Source organism: Poecilia formosa, unplaced genomic scaffold (assembly GCF_000485575.1).
Source record: "Poecilia formosa unplaced genomic scaffold, Poecilia_formosa-5.1.2 Scaffold402, whole genome shotgun sequence".
NCBI classification, from domain to species: domain Eukaryota; kingdom Metazoa; phylum Chordata; class Actinopteri; order Cyprinodontiformes; family Poeciliidae; genus Poecilia; species Poecilia formosa.
In genome coordinates, this window is record NW_006800341.1 from 403,104 (window position 1) to 429,348 (window position 26,245).

The following is a 26,245-nucleotide window of genomic DNA, read 5'->3' on the forward strand; positions in this document are numbered from 1 at the left end:
GTGTGTGTGTGTGTGTGTGTGTGTGTGTGTGTGTGTGTGTGTGTGTGTGTGTGTGTGTGTGCGCACAGGTCCAGCCCGGGGTTGGTTCCAGCGTTCAAAGTCGCTGCAAATCCAGGCGTGTTTGCGAATGCTGATGGAATGGGCAACCAAGTCCGGTCTGGGGCATCTGGCTGAAAAATTCTTCACCAAACTCAACAGTACTGTTTCCATAGTGGCCACGCCCCCACAGCAGCTCACACAGGTGAGCCACACAAAAGCATATTCATACTTAATCAAGGTATTGTTTGAAGAAACGTACCACATCACTATTAGTCCTAAACAGAAGTCAGGCAGCATCTCAAGAACTTCATGGTTGTCATAAAGATGCACATAAAGTTTATCTTAAACTTTTTGTTTACGGTAAACAAAAAGTTTAGATTAAATAATCTGATTTTAATCTGAATATAGTCAGATTATGTTTGTCCCTGCTTTGTCTGCAGTTGAGTTGGCGAGTGTTGTCCAGTGAGCACCCATCTCTGAAACCAGTCCAGCTCCACAGGATCCTCACCCAGTACCAGCTGACAGCAGAGATAGGTCCTGTCCCAGTATGGCAGCCCAGCAGTGAGGATGAGGCTTATATCTATAGATCAGGTACAGGTGTGACTCCACCAAGTAACGATGACATAAAGTCCCATTATTGTTAAATGTTTGTGCTCATCATTTCTGAATGACAGCAGTTAGCTTTATTTTCTGGATAACATAGGTTGAAGAAGCTGATAGCCATACTTAGATTATCTATACATTTGTATATATTAGGGCTTGAAACAATAAAACAAGATGAATCAATTAATGAAATAATCATCAACTAAATTAGTAACAGATTAATCATTAACTGAAGTATATACTCAAAAAGTCCATTGCTGAAAAACCAACATACTCACTGGTAATTAAGCCAGAAGTGTACAAAATATCTTAACATTCTTTAACACTCTGCATGCAAGTTTAAAAAAAGAACCTTTGACTATATGTTTTACCCAAATATGTTTTATTTGAATCTATTTTTCTTATAGATTCAAATAAATACTTCAAGTGACGTAGTTTTAGCTTCACCTAGTCCAGTTCTTTGACAAAAAAAACCCTCCTAGACACTTTTTGCTATCCAATTATTAAGTGGTTAATCAAATAAAGTTGTCAGTAGACTACTGCACTGATGTTAAGTCGAGCAGAAAGGACTGAGTTTTTCAAATGTTGCTGTTATCAATGTTAGAAGTACTTTTTAGCAACAGATGCATCTTTTGCTTCAAATGACCAAGCATTTACTAAAGTAATGCTGTTATTGGATTGTCACCAATAAAATGTTTATTTTTCTTATAGATTCAAATAAATACTTCAGTTCTTTTTTTTATATTTCTAATACTGTATAAAAAAGGACTTAAGTGGTTGAAAGAATGTGCCAATTTTTTTTTTATACGATTAATCATGAGAATAATCAATACAATAAAATAAGTGTTAGCTGTAGCTCTTCATATGTATTTATATTTATATATATTTAAATCCATCCATTTTTTTTTCTGCTGATCTGGGGTCTGGTCACAGAAGCAGCAGTACAAGTAGGGAAGCCCACACTTCTCTCTCTCAAGCCACAGTTCCAGCTTCTTTAAAGGGAATCCCAAGGCGTCTAGTGTGTCTTGAGTCTTCCTCTGGGTCTCCTCCCAGTGAAGCGTACCCTGAACACCTCACCAGGTGGTCAGGAAGCTTCCTGACCAGATGACCGAGCCACCTCAACTGGTTTGGCCTTTTGTATCTATTTTGTGTCCTTTATAAACACAAAACTTGTGACTATAACTGAGTGTAGGAACATCCCTGAAGGACACGGTCAAATGCCTTCTTCAAGTCCACAAAGCACATGTAGCCAGTTGAGCGAACTCCCAGGTACCCTGCAAGACCCTGTAGAGCTGGGACGAAAACCACACTGCTCTTCCTGGATCAGAGGTTTGACTATCTTACGGACCACTGAGGAGCTCTTTAACCACCTCAGTGATCTCAACACCAGAGATTACAGAGCCCGCCCCAAAGACCCCAGGCTCTGCTTCCTCGCAGGAAAGCATGTTGGTGGGATTGAGGAGGTCTTTGTAGTATTCTGACCACCAGTCCTAACTTAGTCTGGGCCTAACTGGGCCTCTCTAAAATATCTTCCAGTCAGAACAAAAATATTGTAAAGGGGTATGAATAATTTTGTGTTTAACTGTATGTTTTTGTTGCGTGTTCAGTTGACCTTCTGGAAAGCTTTGAGAACCACCCGCCCATTGTCCTGCCCAGCTCAGGGTTCAGAGTGGACCTGGACAGCGAGTGTGTGGAGGACAGCATCTACAGACAGCTGCTCTATGTGCGTCACTACCTGTGGGGTCTGAGGACCAAGACGCAAACTCACACCACCACTCCCAGTGTGCATACACAGTCCAATGGAACCAACACAGCCGACTGGCCGGACGTCCAGGTCAGAAAAATCCACGCGTAACCACGCCTCCCACTAATCCAGGTCTCTAAAGCAGCTGCAGTAGTTGTGGGATTATAAAGAACTTCTCAATCAAAAGACAAAACCTTCTTCTCTGGCCAATTCCGGCTCACATACACATGCACTCACACAAACCTAGACACGGTTAAATCATGGTTAATCTGATTAGACTTTGTCTAATTATTGGGAACAGCTGACTAGACCATAATCTTCGGTGTTAGAGCACCTCATGTGTACACCAGATTCATACAGTCACAGATGCACTAAGAGGAAGGTTTGTAAATAAAAGGATTATAAATTGAAACTTTAATCATATCAACTAACGTCTTATTTTTAGAAACAAAGTGCATCCTGTATCAGTGGTGAGACAAACTCGATTCCTTCTGTCATATCATTAAGTTTGTCCTCAAAGTCTGTCCTTTGACAACACAGAGGGAGCTGCTACCTCCGGCCCACAGCAGCCCCCGCTCTGGGGGGGGCGCCTGGGTTGAGATGGCAGCAGAGGAGAGGGGACGAGACCGGCCACCGGGCCAGACACAAACCCACAGCCTCAGAAGGAACGGAACCATTCACCATTCTCGTGCAGCAAATCCGGACCCATCCTGCCTCCTGACCCCACCCAACACCCCCCTGTACCCAGAGGGGGGAGGCGTAGAGGGGCCCATTCTCTGCACCAGCATTCAGACTAATGGCTGCTCAGCCAGAACCCTAGCAGAATGTAAAAAGACCAACGGACTCCTCACAAATGGACTGGAAGGTAGGACCAAGCACAAAGTCCAGGGTGAATAAAAGCATTAACAGTAGAAGTAGAACAGTATGCCATTCACATAAAATATGTTCAACTCTAAAAACATTCAGTGTGAAAACACTGAATGTTTTTAGAGTTGAACATATTTTATGTGAATGTGAAGTGATACACCAACATAAAGTATAACATAAGTATAAAGAAAAGAATAGGTTTTCAAAACTTTGAACAAATAAACTAATAAGTACAGCATATATTTCTATACAGTCCTTTTGAGACTATACTTTGCAGAACCACATTTGGCATAATTAAAGCTGCAAGTGATTGGCAGCTTTAGAGACTGAAACTGTTGCCTGAATCGTAGATCTCTGCAGCTCCTACGGAGATGCCTTGGGCCTCTTGGCTTAAAAGCAGAGTTTTAAGCAGAGTTTTCTTCCTTAAAACTCTGCTTGGCTGGCCTGAAAGTTTAGTGAAAACTATCCATGAAAACTCTTCCATCACTGTTGGTGATGGATTCAGCAGTGATCCATGAGATGTTCAGAGGTTAGGATATTGCTTTGTTTTATTACAGAACTCATCACAGAACAGAGATTGCTGGGCAATATTTATTATGTGACCAGTGAGAACATCCAGTACAGCCAACTATCCAGTTGGCTGTACTGGATGTTTTTCAGGGTTAATAGCTGACTATAGGGTACTGATATTCAGATACCCTATATTCAGATTTTTGAAAACCATGTTGAAATTCTAATAAAATTAAAATTGCAGTAACAGACAAGTTAGATCTGGAACAAAATGTGACACTAACTGGAGATGCTGAAAGAAACCGTTTGGATCTGGATGGAAATGTGAGTCTTCACAGTTCACTGGTTTCAGAACATTACCTGCTACAGAATAACACATCAGACAGACAATGCAGTTTATTTTTACTGTGTTCAAATATTTTGTAACTTATTTTCTCAGTTGACTTAAAGCTAGATCAAATGTATGTTTGATCTAGAAATTAAAGAAAATGTGTTTGATTAGGTTTGGTTGCATTTAATTTCCCTTTGGGATCAACAAAGTACTTTTAGATTTGAATTCTTTGCCTTTTTGCCACATTTTATTTTTCTCAATGCCAATAAATTGATGCCTGATCATATTTGGAATGAAATTGGATTTCCATCACTACTTTTAGGGTTTGTCTCCCCCTAATGGTCAATAATGAGATAGTAGAGCTTGATTTTGGATTTGTGCCTTCTCAGTGCAACTGAACTGTTTTGTACTTGGAAGTTTTTCCTAACTTTCCCCCGATTGGCAGTTGACACACTAACTGCAGCAGAAACCTAACCCTGATTTCCAATGGGTGAAGTGCCCCTACCCTCACTATTTATATCAGTTATATAAATTTATCAGATGTTTTTATGTTCTATTAAAATAATGGGTAGAGCTTTAGTTGCACTCTGGAACCTGGACTTTGACAGCTTTGTGTTGTGTTAGGTGGGCTGTGTGAACTGTGCTACAGTAGTGACAGCTGTAGACTCATTTGTGTTGTTCTAGGTCAACAGAGACCCTTCTGATGTTTGTCAAACCCCACAGCAAACTGCTTTGTGTGTTTTTGTGCCTTTGGGTGTGTGTGTGCGTGCGTGTGTGTGTGTGTGTGTGTGTGTGTATCCTCTGCAGGATGTATTAGTGGCTGTGAGTTTCCTTTCCCTGTCTCCTCCCCCGGCGCTCCTTCCCTTGCTGATGATTTGTGTGTGGTGTTTGTAGTGGAACTCGACAAGGGACCCTACGGACTGGGAATGGGACTCATTGATGGCCTGGTAAGTTTCTAGATCAAATCTCCTGTGGTCTGTTACTGTTTAGGAAGTATAGATCTGATTTTTTATTTTTTATTTTTATTTTGTGAAAGTGCTGCAGAGCTTCAATGCAAAGACATGAAGCTCATAAGTGATGTACAGAAGCCCTTCAAATCTTTTTTTTTCTTTTTTTTTTTTTCCCAGAATCTCACACTGAAAAGTATAACCTTTAAATGTGTACGCTTTTTCAGTGGACAAAATATGAGAAATAACTCATAAAACCACTGGTGCTACATTGTTGCTACCACTGCTGTCGATTCTTTATGAAGCCTCTCTTTACCAACAGGATGGCATTTAGTGTTAAGTTGGAGCAGAGTCGGATCTTTGAGTCCTGCCTCCCTCACTCTGAAAGACGGCTCACTTCTTTACCTTCTGAATCAGTTTGTGTTGATCTGGTGATGAGTTATGGATCACAGTCCAACTGTAGGACCAAGTGACACTTAGGAGTGGGCAATATAGATTCAGAATTTTATCACAAAATTATTTTGTACTATTGTGATGACAATAAAAAATTATCATAAAAAAATTAAGTAACTTTTTCAGGTGACTGCATGGCACAGAATTCATAGCACCACAAACATAAATTCTTCTCTTGAGAAGATTTGAAATGAGCTTCTTCAGGATGCCACATACTGGAAGAAGTGTCAAACTATGGACATATTCTACTTTTCCACATAATTATTTTTGTTTTACACAAAAGCTCAGCCGGACTGCTTGTTACTTAAAGTTTCAGCAACCACAATACAGCAACTGTAGTACAAGTTAAAGTCATATGATTACCATGGGACATGGGTAGGCAAGTAGGCATCTGTTGGTTGTTATGGAGACTTGGTGACTGCAAGATCCAGTTGCTTTTTTTTGTTTTGCAGTGAGATAATAGTGCTGTAATAAAATGTGAATTTATTTATTGATGCAGGTTGCATCAATAAATGTAAGCGGTGCAGTATGGAAATCATTACTCATTTCTAGGGATGCTCCGATCAGGTTTTTTGCTGCCGATACCGATCACCCATGAGGCCGATCTTTGCCTATCACCGATCTCTGCTGATCACCTGGATTGGCTGTTAATTTTTCGCTTCAGGTATAAATGCTGCTATGTGATCTGACAAAATGGAAAAATGATCTGGCAATAAATTCACCTAATTTAGAAATAAATTACAAAATATTAGCAGGCACAATACAGCAGCTATTCAGTCAAAAGGACAACTGAAAAACCTGCAATCAGTATAACAATATTTAACAGTAAGATTCTTAACAGCTTAAATTATACATGAGTGAAATAAATCTTACAACACTGCCTATCTCAAATAATGTCAAGAAAAAAAGAAATATTAATTCAAAGTCAAATGCAGGTTGCATCAAAATAAACAATACTGAGCTAGTGAATCAAAACTTCCTGATAGCTTTTCTAGCTGATTAATGCTCCTTCTGATTGGTTGTTTCTGACTGAGCGGAGTAATTCTGCAGAACACAGGAAGGAGGCAGATCAATTTTTTTTCAGAGATTATCTATCTCATGTAACAAAAGTTTTAATACAAATGTAAAATCTTTTTTTGTTTATTTACCTGTTGCAGCTTTATGCAGATGTTCGGTGTGAGAGTTCACTGCGGGTGGAGCAAAGCTCTGTCTGTTGAAATATTACTACCAGTAGCACGTAGCGGCGGTCCAACAGCGGGAGCAGAACCAGCATCTCACACCACTAGCTCGTTGATTTAAATTATCGGGTTATTTTGTCTAGCTTTTTGTATGAACTTTTTCACGGAAATCGGCCGATAATAACCGGTGGCCGATCGATCAGCACACTTTTACTCATTTCACAATGTTGGGACTGACTGTAAATTAAAAGCACCAGAAAGGAATTTGAAATTTCACAATTCTAATCTTACCAAGTAAAAGGGTCTAAAATGTAGATATTTAGGTAAATTATCAATTGTAAAAAGAGAATCAAAATAAATCTGATCTTATTTTAGTAACCAGTGTGTATTTTAGCCAAACTATATCCACTTATATCCTCTTGACCTGCAGTAACTAACTTTCCGTTTGGCAGCACACACCCCTTAACGCTCCTGGCATTTATATCCGGACCCTGATCCCCGATGGGCCGGCTGCATCCGATGGCAGGCTGAGGATCGGCGACCGCATCCTGGCAGTGAATGGGACCAGTCTGATCGGAGCAGACTACCAGAGGTAAAGAAGCGGTGGAGAGAGCCATCTTCCCTCAGTGTTCATCTTACAACTGGTGTTGACCTGTTAAGCTGATTGATCGGTTCAAGCTCACACAGTGATGTGCTGTTTATTGTTACTCCATCTCTGCTGAGCTCCATGTAACCAGACTCTTCGTCTCCTCCCTCTCTCACTTCCGCTTGCTTGCCCCGACAGCGCGGTGGATCTGATTCGTCTGGGAGGGGGTCGACTGCGTTTCCTGGTAGCCAAGTCGGACCCCGAGGTCTCAGACAAGATCAGTGCCTCGTCCTGCTGATCACTGCCCCACTAGCACCACGATGCTGACACACGTGCAAATCTCAGCAGGGTTCACACAGCTATGGCTTACATGTAAATATCAGACTGGGAATCCTGAGTTTGTAAAATAGCATCAGAGCATCATTAATCACCATCAGGCAGCTTGGTGTTTAAAGCACAGGAGATTCCCCTCAATGTATGGAATATTTCCAGCTCTAATTCCAGTTGGAAATAGCTTGATTCATTGCTCAGCTATCACTTGGAAGCAGCCGTCTGTAAAACTGGAGAGACATCCTTCTGTTTATGTCAAAGCATTTGATGATGTGCTTTTGGAAAGGAATGTTTTATAAAGTTGTTTGTTGGGAGTTTTTGACGCCATCAAACTTTTGTGATTGAATGTTTACTTTTTGTACCAGGCTTTGGATGTAAAACACCTGAAGGTTCTGGCTGAGGAAGCTGACTCCTGGTGGAAACATTGAGCTTCAGGTCCTCAGTGCCGCTCTGTTCACACTGTAAATACTTGTAAATATTTTATCAGCTAGATGAACAACAGAAAGCAATTTGGGATTTATTCCTGTTTGTGAGGAGAAAAAAACAAAGACCTATTGATGGAAAATGTTTTATGGAATGATGGGACTTTAATTATTTGTGTCCTTTTTTAAACTTCTGTATTTATTTTCACTTCTTTATTCTGGTTTGTGCATTACAGTAACTTTTTTTTACATGCTGCTGCAACATGTACAGTTACACAAAACACTTGAGTGTTCATGTTTAGAACAGAACAAAATAATTTAAAAAGAATCCACGCGGAGGAATTTTCTGCTGAAACCAGTTGCCTTTGATAGACTAACACATTTTAACTGGATCTGAAGGAAGGTGAGCTAATGCTGTTTATTAATTTGAAAAGACTTTTTAGAAAGGGAAAAAAGACATTGCTCTCTGGGGTGACCCTGTTGGGTGAGAGAGCGACCTGCATAAGATCCCTTGGCAACGTTTTGGTGTCTTGCTGCACATTGGAGTCGCAGTATCCATAATTTGAAGGAAGGACTGCCTTCTTGTTGAGGCTAAAACCCTTTCATGGTAGGATTTCTTAAGTGAAGCAAGCAAGCTTGTAAACAAATTTGTAAATCTACAAATGATCAAAACTTCTTTTCTCCACTGTAAGTCATGACTTTGCTGCTCCATCAGCGCCGTCTTTATTGGCCCTGCAGGTCATGGAGACATTCAGTCCAAACACCTGACAGCACTGCATCAACGTTGCCTTTCATATGGAAAGAAGCGGGATAAATGTGAGAATTAAAAGTGCTATGTTGGATATTTCATCATTCTGATGTGTTGCCCTACATATCAGAATGATGTGTAGGGCAACACATCGTAACAAGGTGGTTAAAAAAACTGACACGGGGCCAAACTGCTGTGGGAGATTTCAGGCTGTCAATTCGTACTAACCTGCAAGATGTCTTGTACCAACAATTGGTCATTTCAAAACATTTTCTATAATCTACTCAGTTGTCATAAATATTAAGATATGAGTTCAATAAATAACACCTAGCAGAAGGTTACTTCTGAGTTATTTTGGTTTGATCAGGGTTCCTAATCAATCAGAATTCTGATTAGTCGTCTGACAAATCAGATGTACAATCAAGAAACAAAAGGTGAAATACAAAGTTATAAAATGTGCAACTATTAAGCATTTTATCATTTAGAGTCATATGACGAAATGTCCATAGGAAGAGATGGGGTCATGAACTGACCAAAGTGACAACTAGACCCAGGGCTTCACCTCCTGCATGGAACACCACACCACTTATCTGCAGTGTATCTGCTCTCATTCTAGAAAAGTTCATTATAAGAGAAATTTAGGTCCAAAACCAAGTTTGAGTGAAATCTGGAAAATATTACATGTTGAAATTTAAGAATGTGGGACTTTAGACCATCTTTTTCCCTATTAACCACAGTTACTTTATTTCCTTGTGAATTTTATTCCTCTGCTTTATATTTGTTTTTTGAAAATATTTCAATTTTGTTTGTATGGTGCATCACCTCATGCATGTAATCTGATCAGTATTTATATTAAGAATGATGGTACACAAGAAAACAAGATATTGTTGGATTCTTTGACAATAAATCAACTTGTTTAAATATTACGTTTTGTCTTATGTAAGAGAAGACAAGGAGTTATGTCAATAGAATTTTAATTTGTGCTACACATTTTAACAAATCACAAAAACAGGGACATTAAAAAAAATACCCATTCCCATGTTTACCTGTCCATGACAGCTGCTCTTATGCAATTTTTTTTTCCAAAATAAGAACTTTAATTAGCTTTGTTACTTAGCAGAGCAGCATACAATCATAATGCATCCATCTGTTGTGCAACAACAATCAGTGAAATCTTGAGCATGAAGCCTGTGTGAGGACATTCTGAGGTGCTAAAGGCAGAGTGAGGAGACAAAAGAACGGGGGAGAAGGAGAGATTAATCACGAAGGAAGAACTGTCAATGAGGAGTGCAAGAAAAGCAAGCTGAAAGAAGAGAATATGCAGAAAGTTCTGGAAAGAAAGCTGAGAACAGGTAAAAATTTCTGGTCACGAGTTGGTCCCGCCCTTTTTTTCTCTTAAGAAAACTGAAAAGTTAATTGACGCAACGTAACTTCTGCTGCCGTAGTGTTGATGATTGTGTACTGTTTAAGCGCTATATTAGTCTAAACCAGTAAAGCTGTCTACAGGCTAAAATAACATTTCAGATAAGTAGAAATATTTTAAGGCTTTGAGCTACTACAATAGCTCCTCTTTGTGCTAAAACAAATCTGAGCGGAGGCCATTTCACCTCTCCTCACACCACTACACAAACTAAACAAATGAAAAACAATCAATTTGTCAGCATTGGGTCAGCCCTCCACTTCAGTCAGCCTCCAGTAGCTGCCTCTCTTCATCCTCCATCATCAGTCTGTTGGGCCTGAATGTGAGGAGCTTCACTCTGAAACACCTGGCTTGTCTTTTTGTCTTTCCTGCATTTCCTCAACATCCTTTTTTTTTTTTTTTTTTGCTTCTATGAGAAGGCAAGAGGTATTACATTCTGGTCTTAAGGTTAATATTCATACTTTTATTTCTCTGAGCCTGTTTGTTTTTGGGGGATTTGGGTTTCATTTTACTATCTAGGAATATTGCTTCTTTTATAAAACTACAGTCATGATCCAGGTCTCCCAGGTGACATAAACCTGGTTAATGTGCTGCCGGATTCAACAGGCTGCACTGAGTCTCCATATTCAAACTAACTAACCAATGCAGCAGTCAAGGATGGGTCTTTGGCTGGAGTTCCACCACATTCCTATCTCCATTGTTTAGAAAGTTAAAGCAGTGCTAAACCATTTTGCTCATCAGGCCTAATTATCTTCAGTTTCCTTTGATTAACGTAAGATGAAACAAACTGAAGCCAGATTCACTCGCCTCTAAAATGTAGAACAAATATACATTTTATGTCATTTTGACCAAATTCATTCCATTCAACAAATACAGTCGTATTTATGTCAAAAGGCAAAACATTCAGGAGATGACAGGATGCCCGTTGGATACCTGGTGAGAGACCCCAGGTTTCATTGTCGGGGCTCATGGGTTTGTGACGTCATAGCAACAATAACAGGCTGCGGGGCAGATGTAGCTTGGTGCTGAGCAGATGCAGTCTCTCCTTCATCCTCCATCTTTGTCCGCTTGGCCAGCGGCTCACCTGCTGATCCAGAGGAGGCGTCTCCACCGGATTGCCGGCCCACCAGCACCGGGGGGGAGCTGGATGCCTGGGCAGCCAGGATCTGCAGGGGGCTGCTCAGGCCTGGGAGGCAGAAAGCAGAGTTTAACTCTTATGGATGGTGCTGGGTGCAGCAGAACAGCTTCTCTCATCAGTTCTGGGCCAAAATGTTGCAACTCCAATTAAAACACATGGAATGTTTCACAGTGGGAAAAATACTGATTTTTTAAATCTGGCATTGCTTATGGATAATTCAAAACAATTAAATTACCAACAGATTGAAAATGTCTCAAAAAGTAGAAATATTACCTTAGTTTGAATTGGACGTTTTTGTAAAGTGTCTTGTTTTAGAAATAAAACTGAATAGAATTATATTCATAAAAACCAGAGAAAAAATTTTCTCTGGTTTTTATGGAGGAGGTCAGCCTATGGGCTGCCTCCTCCATGCCATGTTACACTCATTAATGCAAAAGGAGTCCAGATTGAGTACTGAGTGCAGACACTTTACAAAAATTTCAGCAGGCTAATATGTCTAGACTAAAAGCCCTTTATCATTCTGAAATGATCTTCAGAGTTTAGAGAAACTGTTTTTAATCAGCTGTAAGACAATCAGCTAAACTGACAGTAATAATTAATAGAAATATGGTGCTGTGTGTAAAGTCAATCTACAGTATGAGCATCCCTTTCATACTGTTCCCACTGGCATTTAGAAAAAAAATTCCATGACTTTTCCATGACCTTCAGTATAATTTTCCATGACCCACATACAACAGGTTCATAAAGAAAAGTATAAGGCTGAAAGACGTAACCCCACCAAGTTGAACTATAGCGAACATGTAAAGGTGCAGGCAGATAGGGAGGAAACACAAATAACAGGTATGAATTGAAAAGTGTCAATTAACTGAGGAATGACCTGAAGATAATGTCATAAACAAAAATGCAAACAATAGACCTAACTGCTTCTACAAAAGTTCAGAACAGACAGGCACACACACTGAAACACCACTAATTGGAGGCTTATTCAATGATTTAATAAATATATATTGTTCATAAAATAGAATAATAATAGCTACTGCAGTGTGCAGTAGCTATTAAAACAAAGAACGGTTCTCACTGAGAAGTGGCTCCTTCCTATTAGTAAGAGCTGTTCAGAAGAATTGGCTCGTTCGTGAATGTTTGCAGGCAGTATTGTCATACGTCCACAGGGCCGGACTTAGGAGGGCGTGGGCCCCTGGGCTTGAGCCAATGTGCAGGCCCTATACAGTAATCAGCCACTGTTTCCTATTGCTCTGTCATGAGAGAGGGCCAATGGACAATCCCACCCACCAGGTCAACTCTCCATTTGCACAGTTTACAACAATCACCTAAAGTCAGTGACTTTTTTGCTATATTTTGCACACACAAAAAAAATAAACCATCAAGTCAGGTTTTTTAAAGATCGGTGATCAGCCAGAAAATTCCAATCAGTGCACCGCTGCTTTCTTTTTCATTTGTCTGCAGAACAGTTGATTACTGTAATCAATGTAAAGACCATTATTGCAAAGAAAATATATTTAGTAGTTATTAAAGAAGTACTTGAGCATCTTGAATATGTCTACATATTTGACAGAGCATTTCTAAGAAAGAAAAACTTCTATGTAATGTATTTATTTATCCTTCATAATTATCTTTTTTATATTTGTCTCAATTCTCTTTCAATTTTTATCAGTTCTATCTTTCTCTCTAATTATCAGGTTTATTTCCTTACCAAGCTCAGATAGCCAAGATGAGTATTTCCCCTCTGACAGCCAAACCTGGTCAAAACTTTTATTCTGTGATGACTGGATTCTAGCTGCGTGTCAGGGCAGGGCAGGACGCACTTTAGTTATTCTGTAAACTTTGGACCTTCGCCTGTAGCAGTAGAACAGTTCCTCCTCCTGCTGCTGCTAGCTGGAGGCTAGAGATGTGTTCACACCAAACGCGTTTTGAGAATCAGGCGCATCTGGTTTATATTCAAAGTCTATGTGGAGTGTCAGACCCATTGGACTTGCAAAATGCGCTGCAATGGCCCTCCATGTAGACTTTGAATGTAAATCAGGCGTGTCTGACGCTCAAAACGCGTTTGGTATGAACGCACCATGAAGTTAGTTCCACTTTTTTAAGTTTAAGCGAGCAGAGCACCACATGAGCTTGTGAACCTGTTCCGATACTTTAAAATTAACATCCATATTTTGACAGCTCCTTGCTTTTTTGGTCAGCCCAGTAACACGAACTCATCAGTTTTTACCCGAATATCAGCACAGATTATCCCCTAACCTTGTTAGCTTAGATATTGTCTTCATCACCTCTCTGTCACACTCTTCTTTTTCTTTCCTGTGCTCTGCTGCTGTATTTTCTGTTTTCTGTTTCTGTTATTTCTCACTCACTCAGTGAGTGAGAAATAACTCACTGATGCTTATCGCTTATTACCACCGATTAGATAGACATCTTCTCCTGCTCTGAGACAAACTCTGCGCATGTCTTAGAGTGCTGCATGCGAGTCAAAAGGGGAGGCGTTAGATGACAGTGGTAAAAGAAACATGTAATTAGTAAGTCACATTATTGCTTGGATTTGAATCGGTATAATTTGCATCCAATAAGAACAAGGATGTTGACAAATAAACTGGACAATATGCTGGCAATTTAGTGACATTTCCACAGTTGTGGCCTTGACTGATTTCTCAATGTCTGACACACAGACGAAATGAAAGACGAGAACCACAGAAACACATGCACCACAAAAAGGAAAAGAGCATTTTTGGACCTTATTTGAAAATTCCATGACTTTCCATGACCTGAAATGAAGTTCAATAACTTTCCAGGTTTTGAAAATTAAAAAATTAAATTCCATGACTTTCCAGGTTTTCCATGACCGGTATGAACCCTGCTTTCTTGAATTAAATTAACTTTTTATTGACATTCTGATCTACAGAGATCAGAATGTCAAGAGAAATGGACAAAGCTTACCAGATGAATTGGCAAAGCTGGTTACTGTGGGAACAGCAGCAGTGATGTGTTTGCCATTCTGGGTAACAGGACGGACAGGAAGTTGGTGTAACCCCGGTGTGACATGGCGTCCCTCTCCAGCCTGCACCACGCTGTCCAGCGTCTGGATCACCAACTCTCTGTTCTGCTGGGCATCTGAAGAGGAAATAAACGACTCACAAGTCAACATCCCATTTGGATGCATTTAGTTTTCAGAAAAGTGACATAAAACTGATTCTCTTCATTAACATTAATGTCATTTGTGAATTCACACCTGCACACTAGGAGACAGGCTTTAAATGGAGCTGTGGTCCATTTAAAGCGGACCAAATGTCAGGTGTGAATTCACAACATGCTAAATCAATAACATACACACTCATTTTTTCTGTCTTTTCACACAGTTTGAGAGATAATTAAGAAGGAATGCTGTATGTCCACCTAGCCTGACCATTGCCTTCCTGTGCAATTCTGTTCGAAAAAATCTTGTTTCCAGCATAGCCTCTGGTAGAGTTTTTGCTGGCCAATCAGTGAACAGAAGGAGAAGTTGAGAACGATGGGCTGCTTTAGAATTGTCTGTCTGTAGTTTTATCAATGGCAGCAGAGGAAGTGAAAGAAGCTGTTCAGTCTGTGTTGGACTCACACTCTAAATATTAAATTATCATTAACAGCTGCCTAATTTCAAATCAGTTCTTCTCTGTGGAGGATGGTTGCTTACAGTGCAGGCAATGTCCGGAAGCTTCTTAGTATTGAACACCAGTACAATGTAATGCACCAGCATTACATTCGACACATGGAAGCGTTAGCAATTGGGTAAAGTTTAAAACCTCAACACAGGCCACAGCAATGGTTTGCTTCTCAACAGCAAACCATTGCTGTTGAGAAGCAATGGTTTCTCAACAGCAGAAGTCTGCAGGTGACATTAGTTTGGTATAAACCACAGCCTTGTTTCCTCAAGAGGGTCTGGCCTCTCAGCAAGTTCCTGTCCTCACCTCTGATGTCGCTGTTGCTCTCCAGTCCTCCAACAGTCAAAGTGCTGTAGCCATTAGGGGGGGCAGAGACTAGAGGGGCGCTGGTGACCACACGCACCATGGTGACGGAAGGCTGCGGGGCACTCTGAAGCATGTTGATGGGCTTCAGGACAGTTGGGTGGGGGGGAGCAGCCATGATGACATGCTGAGCGCTGACTGGGGAGCCTGTTCACACACATTTTCACTCATTTCTCACACTGCCTTAGAGTGGGCAGAATGTTTGGTGTTTGTTTATCTGGGCTTACCTGGGGCGCTCTGGGAGTACCTGTACTCCGGCACAGACGCCAGTTTGCTGGCCAGCTGCTCATGGTGGTCCTGAGGGATGGGAGAGCCCTCTCTGCTCAGACACTCAGGAGTCTGCAGCCCACTGGACGAAGGGGACAGCAGCCCCTGATGGGTGGGAGACGCCGGTGCACTCCTGAATCAGAAAGCCAAGGAGAAGAAAATTCAGCCACATTACTGACAAACAGCTGTGATGTCATGAGGCGCAGTGTTGCTGCGGCCATCTTTCACCAAAACACAACTCAACACAACACTTACTTGGTTCTGTCCAATCACATGACAGCAAGTGACAGAAGCAGACAAAGGGGATAAAGGTTAACCCCATTCAGTTCAGTGTTCATGTTGGTGCCACTGACAACTAAAAAAAGAAATCATTTAGGATTATACCGTGACGACAAAGGTCCGAACGGAGTCCTGAAGCAGGCCACGCCTCTCTGCCGTCTCTTCCTGAAGGCTTGTTCCACCAGCTTGCTCTCAGAGGCTGAGTCGATGCGCCAGAAACTTCCCTTCCCAGGCTCGTCCTGAGAACGGGCTACTTTCAGGAAGTAGCGGTTCAGAGACAAGTTGTGTCTGATTGAGTTCTGGACAAAACACAGAAAGCCATTGTAAAAACACGGCTTTCTCCCATGGAGATAAGAGAAAAACTGGCTAATGAGGAGAAAGGACATTAAAGTCATTAATGTTCTACTCTCCACCATTACAGTTTTTGTAGACACATAGCATAGGTGCATCTTGGAGAAGTCCATTTCTCTCTGTAATCCCTTTGAAAGTGTAAAGATTTTGGATGTTCTGGTCATCCACTTTTCCTACCGCCACATTTTCCTTCCACTAAACATTACACTAAAAGGATCTACAAAACCTGGTTTGTCAGTCTTTTATTGGTCTTGAATTTTGGGAATAAAAATATCTCACTCTGTAATGAATCTGCAAGTTTCACTTTCTAAAGTGAATTACTGAAATTTATTCTATTTTCGACAATGTTCCTGTTCACCAGGAAGCACCCTGAGTTTGGCTCACAGCCTCCCAGATGGATGAGGAGAACTGTACCTGCCAGCCCTTGTCTGCAGTGCGGTAGTAGGGGTAGTGTTTGGTAATGTGGGCATAAATCCCGCTGAGGGTAAGCTGTTTGTCTGGAGCTGAAGAGATGGCCTGGACGATCAGTTGTGCATAGGAATACGGAGGCTTGGACTCATCCTGGACAAACAGAGCAACAATCTCTTTTAAGTCTTAAGAGATTTCTCCTGTTCAAATAAAGGATCTATGAATATGCATCACAAACCTGTCCCCTGCTAGAAAAAGGACAGGTCTGTGTGGGACAGACATTATTTTTACCTTGGGGCTGTCGCCGCCCACTGACTCCACACGCTGCTCACTTCCCCCACCTCTGTGCTCAGCAAGACTTCGCCTCTGCTCAGATACAGCCTTCGCAGCGTATTCTGCAGCTAACTGAAGGTCGGAGGTCACATTGCGTCCATAGCGATACCCTGATGACCCTGCCCCTCGAGGGCTAGCAGGGCAGGAGTTGGGAACACTGTAGAGAAGAGAAAGGTGTGTGCTTACGTTTTCCTAGGTTACTTTGCAGAGGGCGTGTGTATATATCAGCCAATGGCAGCGTGAGGTTGTGTTGATCAGTTTCCTCTCTCTGCGTTTGCGTTATGCTCCAGATGAGCTGTGCAGTGCTACGTTCACACACAGCTTCCCGTGGGCTCATGGAAGCAGAGCAGAACGAACCAACGAGGTTTCACACTTCCACTAAATGTTCAGCTGATCTCCAGCTTCAACTTCCTCACAGAAACTCTGCCACCAAAACAACAAGCAGCAAATATGTAAAGAGAAACTGACATACAAACATAATAGTCATCTTTACAATGGTTATCATGATTAATGCTGATTTGAACAATGTAAACTGTTCACTTCCATTGTATAAGAAGTCAGTATTTTATGACTTGATAGATAAAGGTTATGTAACCATGTGTAAGTGAATATAATCTGGAGAACGTGTCAACAGGGACACACAGGGAAGCAGTAATCTGTTTGACTGCAGCATATTTATATGGTCTGTAGCTTTTAAATGCACAAAAAAGGAAAATTAAAACAGTTACTGATGAAAGACTTTTAAATCCTTAAAGATTTTTCACATCTTTGAGAGAGATTACTAATCAACAATCACTCCAGGATGTGATAGGCCATCAAATAGTTACATGTGTGTAAAGTAGAAGAAAACTAGAGCAATCAAATATTTGAATAGACCCCTAATAAGTAAGCAGGATTTACAGCAGATGTAATTTAACAGTAGATTAAACTGTTCTGTCAAAGTTTCAGAGGTTGGGAAAGGAGGATGGGAAAGGAAGAAGAAACAAACAGCTTCATGAAGACTGCAGTGTTTCCTCTACCATCACCTGCTCTCCAAGATCCAAGGTCTTCACAGGTAAAGTTATTGATTTTATTAGTCTATCAAAGTAATGCCACAGCTTGAGCGATTTGTACCCATATGTGGTCGCTCGTCTCATTCACACAGGTAACACAGCCCCAGGGTGCGAGCACCAAACCACAACGCTTGCTCGGCTTGCACAAGATCATCGCAAATTTTCAAAAGCACTAACGTCAAAGTTGACAAAAGCTGGATGAAAACAGGCACTGTGTGTCCAACACATTGGGAGTGTGGGACACACGCACCTAGTCAGCTGCACACGCAAGCGGGTGAACTCACGATCCCGCCAGCAGACAAAGAGTGTACAAAAAAGACCTGTCACAAAAAACCAGCACCCAGGATTTCTGCGGGTTTTTTTTAAATGTGCCAAATAATTTTGCTTCAATGGTAGCAGTTTGCTCTCAGCAAGTAACAGCTGAAGTAACTCTTCTACTCCTGGTTCATCCGGAGGAGGCAAGAGTAGAAAGAACTGATAGCTCTGCTCTTGACATGCAGCAAAAATCCACTCATCACCAGATAAAAAGTGTGACCTGGTTTGGGTGTCAGGGTGAATCCCTGACACCCAATAAATAAATCTATAAAGATAGATTTATTTAAGAGATATAGAAATACATTTTATGGAACATTAATAGAAAATATTTTCAAGTTTCCAAATTATTTTCATTTTGTTTGTATTAATGGTTGTTACATAGATTACACCAATCAGACGGATTGCTGTTATTAAAAGAAAGGGGTGCTGGGAGGAAGTACTGGAGATGTTTAAAGGAGGATTAGCTTTGAAAATCTCACAGAACAGTTCAATTCACTATCTGGAAATGGAAGCTAAACCTGCTGAAACATGGCAGTGTGGGCCCTGGTTACTCTGCAGCAACTGCAGTCAAAGTCTAGGTGAACGAATTTGCATAATTCATTTTTATTCCATAAATAGCTCCTATAGCATGGAATCAGCTTCAGAATAAAATAAAGACTGGAGCTGATTTGGATCTTATTTCACTGACTTTTTTTGAGCAACGTGATTCTATCAGTCGGTGTCAATGCTTCTAAACTGTTTTGTAATTTGTTTTAAACTTGTGCACATATTTTATTTTACGTTTGTGTAACCAGGTTGTTAGCGTTGCAGATTTCTGCCCAGGTCCCTCTTGAAAATTAGATCTGGATCTCAAAGGGCTTTTATCTGGTTAAATAAACGGAAAAAAATAAATAAAAATGAAGCTGGAATTTATGAAAAAACTGTCAGAAAGAGTCTCGGGTCATCTCGTTTAGGGTTTCCAACAAGCCATTTAATGGCCACAACACAAGGTTCTCTGGCCATTTGTGGTCTACATGGAAAACTAACCTTGAGCATCATCCTGAACACACCAGAACCATTGTAGCCACCCTAGTAGGAGTTTGGGATTCAGAGGCTACACTGCTTACTGATTTGGGGCCCCTGAGAACCTGACCTGACTGTGGCTAACCCGTCTCTGCTCTTGTTTTGGTTGACGAATGTCTCCAGCTGCTGGAACGTCTCCAGCAGAAAAACAGTGGTCCTGCACAGTATTGACTCAGGAAGGATGAAAACAAATACAAGCCATATATATTTGTAAATAACATTTTAAAATCCATGCATCATTTATCTTTGTTGGTCTGTCAAGTGGAACCATAACAACATGGATGTTTTTAGATATGAGACAAAATGCAAAGAAAGGTTTATTTAATGTGAAGCCAATAAAATATTCCCTTCATTAAAATAATGAAGCCCAAAGGAAACTTAAAAAAAACAAAAACAGAAAAGAGCAGGGAATCCAAAATCAGTATTGTTTACATCCTCATCCAGTCTTTTCATACTGAACAGATCAACACAAGCACAACTAAAACAATCCAACAACGAGCCAACGATACTGAGAACCAAGTTAACTATTAACTGGATTTGATTTGGTGCACCAGTAAGTCATGTAGCTTCTATTACACACACATGTGCATGCACACGTTTGTGTGGCTATCTTTGTGGGGACTTTCCATCGACTTCCATTAATTTCTACAGCCTAAACCTTACCCTAACCCTAACCATTACATACTTATCCCTAACCAAAACTCAATTCACACCTTAGTCCTAAATCTAACCCCTGAACCAAAAACAACGTTTCCCCTTGTGGGGACCAGGCCTCTGTCCCCACAAGGAGCAGTTGGTCCCCACAACGTAGTATGTGTCAGGAAAATGGTCCCCACAAGGTATTACACACACCTGCCTCTCTCACACCTGCAAGAAAGTAGGGGTTTCTGGGAGTCCATAAGCTCTGATTTGCTTCTGACAACAGAGAGCCATGGATACCGTTCCATCAAGGCTAACAAGAGGGACAGAATACAGTTTGTTTACATTTCTTCACAGGAGGAAGTGGCTGCAGGATTCATTTTTCACAATTGCTCAAAGTTTAGACCTTAAAGCCAATGAGGAAAGGAAAACAAATTTCTTAAGAATAAAGTGGATTATAACTGAACAAGAGTCAATTCTGCATCTTTAAAAAAAAAAAAAAAAGAAAACTTTCCAGCCCTCCTGTGTGTTCGTAAAGAGAGGAACAATGATTGGTATTGTGTCATTCACCGAAGCTGCCAGACAAGAAAAGTAAGCAATCTGCCTGAATGAGACCATGTTGGTGTTTCAGGAGGAAGCAGAAGTTTCTCTCTGAGCCGCATGTTGCTACGAGTATGAACCTAAAAAAGGCCACAGGGGAAGTGGAGCAAAGAAGCATGAGCAATCATATTTATATTTGGTTTGTTTTGACTCCACATGTGAGGAAACATTATCCGAGGGCTGAAGTGGGGGAGGTGAGACGGTGTAAGGGAAACCACGAATGGACTGAAAAGTGGCTTACAGGCAAAACTCTCTGCCCAATAACCAATCACATGCACCATAGCTGCAGCCATCCCATATAAGGCATGGACACACAGGCCCACATTGGTGGGTATGATTGTTGTACAGGCAAGCATCCACCACCAGAGGGCACTGAACCAGCAATCAAACTGGCTCCTCAGTTATGAGTCCACTATATATAGTACAAAATTTCTGTTGAGATTTCCACCTTAAATATGAAATGTGTTAGAAATTCAACTTCCACTAAATAAAAATAAATCAAATGAAGCCCAGTTTTTTAAATGTATATGCAAAACGATAAGCAGAGGGTCAAATGTGATGAGACTGAAACACAACTCAATAAATAAGAATACAGTAACTCTTTGAAGAATTTTGAATTAATAAGTTACAACAATATTTAAGTATTTATGAACTTAGTTAACTCATGGTGCAACTCCAAAAGGAAAAAACAAAAAAATGGTTTCTTTAACACCTTATTAAATATCCTTATATGTAGCTTTAAAATGATTTGTATGTATTAAATTTAGCTTATTTGTTTGTGTTGTCAAGTTTAAATTCAATTCACTCATATATAAACAATACATAATTTAATGTGATTAAAACAGGACGAAGTAAAGTTAATCTGGTCGGCTGCATAAATCCTTGAACCCACAGTCACAGTGTAGACATGTTTAGCTTTATAGCTAAATGTGTCATAAGGCAGCTAAAAAAGAAAAAAAAAAAGAAAAAAACTGTCTGCAGGTTGTGTGTTTTCTTCACTAGTTCATGTCTGTCATCAGGTCAGCTGCTCATCACCAACACTCTGCTGCAACAAAACCTCACACAGTGTCACCGTTTGACGCCTAACCTGAAGTACTTCATTACTTTTCAGCACTTCATTTTTTTAAACATTTGAAACTTCTGTTGAATATTTTAAGATAATAAACAAATTCCTAAAAATCATGATTGGGGTAAAATAATTGCTACATTATATTTTTTAAATAAATTCCGTTCAGTGCAGTCATGTATTCAGATTAAAACACATCCAGTCAAGTGCAACAATTAGGTTCCAGTGAAAAGTAACATAAAAACTGCATGAGCTTTGTCAATTTATTATCAATTTTTAAAGTCTCATATCACCAAAATGTCTAACAGATGTGCACCATAAAATAGAGAGGAGTCTTTAAGCAAGAAAACGGAATCAAGAAATGAACCATCTATGAAAACATTTAACTGGGATCAAAGCTGAATGTAAACTTGTCAGCTAGATGTTCCACACATGTATTGGTGGCTCACCTGATTGTGCCGGTGGGTGACGGCAGCGGGGAGCCAAACGCCCTGATGTGCTCTTCATGCTGCTGCGCGGTGGGAATGCTGATCTTAAGAGGGGAGATGTGGGGCAGCAGCGGGCGGGGCGGGGGAGAGGGCTGCTCCTTCTCCCTGTGCTCCTCCACTTCCAGGAGTGACGTGAACTGGATCTTGATGACGGTACTGGGAAACCGAAACACACACCTAGAAGAGAGAAGGACAACAGTGAGAGGAAAGACATGAGAGAAAAAAAAGATAAAAAATAAAAATAAAAAAAAACAGGAACTTAGCCACACTGGTTCGTTCTCTCCTCCACAAAGACCTTCAGTGATCAAAAGTTTGAGTTAGCTTACAGAAATATAGCTTAGCTATCACATGATCAGTAGAAAACAGATCCTTACTCTAACAACACTTCAGACCAACACAAGTCAACTCACAGAAAAACAACAAATATCACCTGAAAAGCAAAACACAGCAAACCTTTGTAGAGGTTAGGTGTGCAAGAAGTTCAACACATTTAGAATTTACTGCAACAGGAAATGCAACATATAAATCTAACAAATATGTCACACAACATACAAATAAAACATGGCTACATGTTTAAATTACCTCAAAAGTGTGTTTATATAATAACCAAGCAGTTTGTGGGCAAACACACTGTACTGGTGTAAAGTTTACACAAAAACCCGTTTTCCTAAATCTCTCTCTTCTTTTATACTTTTAGCAGGTCTGAGCAAATGCCTGAATAGCAGCGAGAATCACCACCAGGCCATCCCAGTTTAAACCTAAACAAACCTTTAGAAAAGATATCTGTCTAAATGATGTGTTAAGTATTTTACAATAAGAGGACGATGACTAGTTATATTTTCCTTGTCATATAAAGAAAGTGGAGGTTGTTTTGCTGAAGAAGCAAAAATTTAAATCGAGAGAAAATCCAACAAATATATGAAATGGACACAGGCAGCTCTGAGACAAAAGGTTTAGAAGTCTAATCAGGCCATGTGATCTAATGTAGCATCACCTGAAAAACACCAGGGCCAGCTGTTGTATGCTGTGTTGACCTGTAGCCACTGCAAGTCATTTTATGACTTGAGAAGGGAATAATGAAAAGACTGCATGGAAAATCTGCTGGGACCTCTCAGAATCCAGTTACCCAAAGGTAAAGACTCTACCTGAGTCAGCATTCATGAACAAAATTCTGTTAAATTGATCAGAAAATTACGCTATTCATCTGACACATGTCTGAGTAACACTCAACTGTTGATTGTGGAAAAATAATAGGAATAATAATAGGAATTCAGAAACAGAAAAGATCCTTTGAATAGATGAATAATTATGGATTAAATAACTAATGAAATTGTCAAAAAAGACTGATGTCAACACCTCCCCAACATAATTTATTAGACTGTTTCTTTTACAGAGAAGTTATATATATAAGAAGTTATATATATAAGTCATAGGGGGAAAAAATGTGTCATTCTGAACTTTTTAACATGCTTGCAGCACAGCTAGCATTAAACACGAGGTTTTCTCAGTTTCTTGGTAGTTGTGCTGTTAAGTTCATAAGAAAGAACTTTTTTCATTTCACTTTTATGACTGCTACAACTAAATGTAAAACTAAATAGCAATTTTGTGTTTAGAGTTCTACTTCATTTAACAGAATTTCAAATTTCTCCTGCTTCAGAACAACTACAGCACAACTGAAGTGTGTGTGCAATTTTAAATAACCCTAAAATCTTAATGTAAAATTACTATAAACTCAGCTGCATGTTAGTTAATATTTTTTAATAAACACAAGTTTCTTCTACTACACAAAAGATCACCCAGATTATTGTCAAACTGTGTACTACTTGGAAAACCACATGGAAACATGGCTCTGGTGGATATGGTGTTATAGTTTCTCCATGCAGGTCTTCCAGGCAACACTTCCGGTTCAGCAGCGAACACGCCCCTAAACAGTCAAAGGAACCAATCAAACAGAACAACTAACCTTTTCAGTGATTTGTCAATATATACACATATCAGTTCTGCAGGTTACCTTTGTTTATTTACAAAAACTGGTCAGGGGAGAAAAAAACCCTAAAACATAATGCAAAGATATTTATAGTAAAGACCAAAGTACACTCACTAAGTAGGTAATTTCATTAGTTTCAGACAGAAACTAGACCTGTTTCCACATAACACGTGAGAGGAGTTGTCAGGGGTGCGTTTGTTTACATTAATGTTTACGTGACGGTGACACGTTGACTTAGAGCCACACAGCTAATATGAAGCTAACGTGATGAGCTAATGTTTTTTTTTAAATAAATAAAAACAACACGGGCCATTAACGTTGATGAAATAGTTTTAGATTGGATTGCATGATTTTTTTTTTTTTTAAATAATTGAACAATCTGCACACATTGTTGAAAACAGTATCCACATATTTTGGGTACTGAGTCAGTAGGCCAGAACGAATGAAGCAAAATCTGCTCAGAACTAAAACACAATAGCTACAGAGCACATATTATCAGGAAGACCCCATTAACAAATGAAATTGACATGTAATTTATAGTAAACAATGGGACGAACTTTGTACGCCCAAACAAAAACGCTCCCCCCCCCCATTTGACCGTGTAAATGTGAACATTAGAAAGTTGTATGCTAGGCTTCAATTTTATTTTTCCAGAAAAATAAACGTGCAGTAAACTTCTTAAAATACACACACAGTTTTTAATTTAAGTGCAAAGTATGCAAACTGATTAGAGACGTCATAAACCATGATGTGTTCATTATTTATGGCATATTAAAACTTTGCAAGGCGCTGCTAACAGTTAAGCTAACTACACTCACTCTCTGGGCAGCGGTAGCGGCGGAGCTCCTCTCCGCTGGAACACGCCGTCAACAAACACGCCGTTCTTCCCCAGACACCGCAGAGAGAAGCCACCCGCCTCGTCGTAAGTTATCTGCAAGTGTCGCCTTGAAATAAAGCTCGAGTGACCCATGTTGATGTCCACCGAGCCGTGGGACGAGTTCCGGCCTATGGTGACCGTCCTCTGGCGCATGACAAACTCAAAGTCCCGGCCCTCGAGCCTCGCAAGGGCCTGCGGAGGAGTAGAAGAGAGCCTTGCAGGAAAACCTCCGGCATCGCAGCGAGCTTCCATTATTGGAGGACCCAAGACAGAGAGCGAGGGCTGGTGATAGGAGTGAGAGGTCACCGCGACGCGCACGGGGCTACACGGCGCCGACTGTAATGCAAGCAGAGCCCGAGCTCCGTTGTCGTCCCGGTAGTCTGCCATATTTTTCTGAAGGGGCTACACACTCGGGGAGAGTCTGCAACAACTTTTTCTTGTCAGGCACCGAAAACTGCAACGTGAGAGTTTTCGGCCAGTGCACTTGCTCGCTCTGAAGCTGACAGAACAACATGGAGTCCGGTCGGATCATAGGAAGACCCGGAGCGGATTTTCTAGGAATCGGACTGCTGTTGCGTTCAAAGACCCTTCTTGAGACCTATGTGTAGTGGTTTCCAAAAGGTTAATGACAACTGCCACTTCTGTAAACACTACGTTTCCCCTTCCCAAAAAAAAACAACAACAACAAAAAAAAAAACGACTTCCATTGCTTTGAAAAGAGAACAAAACAGGTTTTTAAGTTTTTCAGTTTGTTGTGTTTTGTCATAAACATGGACACATACTGAAATGTGCCCATTTCAGTATGTGATTTCAGGACTCCAAAATCCAATAAGGCTGACCACACACGTAAAGGGATTGTTTGGAATTTATTAAGTGTGATTTTGTAAAAAAGATTACCAGTTATAGCTACCTTACTTGTATTAGATGAGTAATTTCATTTAATATATAATTCAGGGATCAAATAGTAGCTTGATTCCCACTCCATCCGCCTTTATTGTTGTGTCCTTGGGCAAGACACTTCACGCCCTTGCCTGCTGGAGATGGTCAGAGGTCCTAGTGGTGCCGCTGCATGACTTCTCTTGTCAGACTGCCCCAGAACAGCTGTAAGCTACTGGCTTGCCACTGTCAGTGTGTGAATGTGTATGTGAATGAACATGTAACAAATAAAAAACAAAATAAACTAAGAAATTAT

General features: G+C 40.4%; 2 protein-coding genes and 1 long non-coding RNA gene across 10 annotated transcripts in view; 2 read left to right on the plus strand and 1 right to left on the minus strand.

Annotated features, from left to right (window-relative positions):
- The window catches only part of radil (Ras association and DIL domains), a 36,205-nt gene extending 25,931 nt beyond the window's left edge, over window positions 1-10,274 (plus strand). For 5 of the 7 annotated variants that reach the window (XM_016663055.1, XM_016663053.1, XM_016663052.1 and 2 more), the window contains 7 exons: window positions 69-241; window positions 480-630; window positions 2,250-2,476; window positions 2,927-3,251; window positions 4,902-5,041; window positions 7,125-7,264; window positions 7,457-10,274. In XM_016663055.1, the coding sequence (XP_016518541.1) occupies window positions 69-241; window positions 480-630; window positions 2,250-2,476; window positions 2,927-3,251; window positions 4,902-5,041; window positions 7,125-7,264; window positions 7,457-7,556 (1,256 nt within the window). In that variant the 3' untranslated portion in view covers window positions 7,557-10,274. The remainder of the gene's footprint in view (window positions 1-68; window positions 242-479; window positions 631-2,249; window positions 2,477-2,926; window positions 3,252-4,901; window positions 5,042-7,124; window positions 7,265-7,456) is intronic. The other 2 variants (XM_016663056.1, XM_016663057.1) reach the window with 2 other exon arrangements.
- LOC107833526 (uncharacterized) lies at window positions 5,049-6,414 on the plus strand. The gene is made up of 2 exons (XR_001659273.1): window positions 5,049-5,472; window positions 5,505-6,414. It is a non-coding gene; the product is annotated as an uncharacterized LOC107833526 (long non-coding RNA).
- Window positions 10,275-10,582: 308 nt separating the features above from the next.
- On the minus strand, window positions 10,583-26,140 carry foxk1 (forkhead box K1). Of its 2 annotated transcripts, XM_016663059.1 has the most exons (10): window positions 24,995-26,140; window positions 22,151-22,366; window positions 16,926-17,124; window positions 16,641-16,787; window positions 15,981-16,174; window positions 15,852-15,857; window positions 15,557-15,729; window positions 15,273-15,476; window positions 14,266-14,439; window positions 10,583-11,364 (listed from the first exon to the last, which is right to left on the minus strand). In XM_016663059.1, exons 1-10 carry the CDS (start codon window positions 25,438-25,440, stop codon window positions 11,132-11,134), a joined length of 1,992 nt encoding a protein of 663 aa, XP_016518545.1. In that variant the 5' UTR covers window positions 25,441-26,140; the 3' UTR covers window positions 10,583-11,131. The 2 variants fall into 2 exon arrangements, with proteins under 2 accessions (XP_016518545.1, XP_007576295.1); XM_007576233.2 differs by lacking the exon at window positions 15,852-15,857 and having other exon boundaries at window positions 24,995-26,138.
- Window positions 26,141-26,245: the final 105 nt, after the last annotated feature.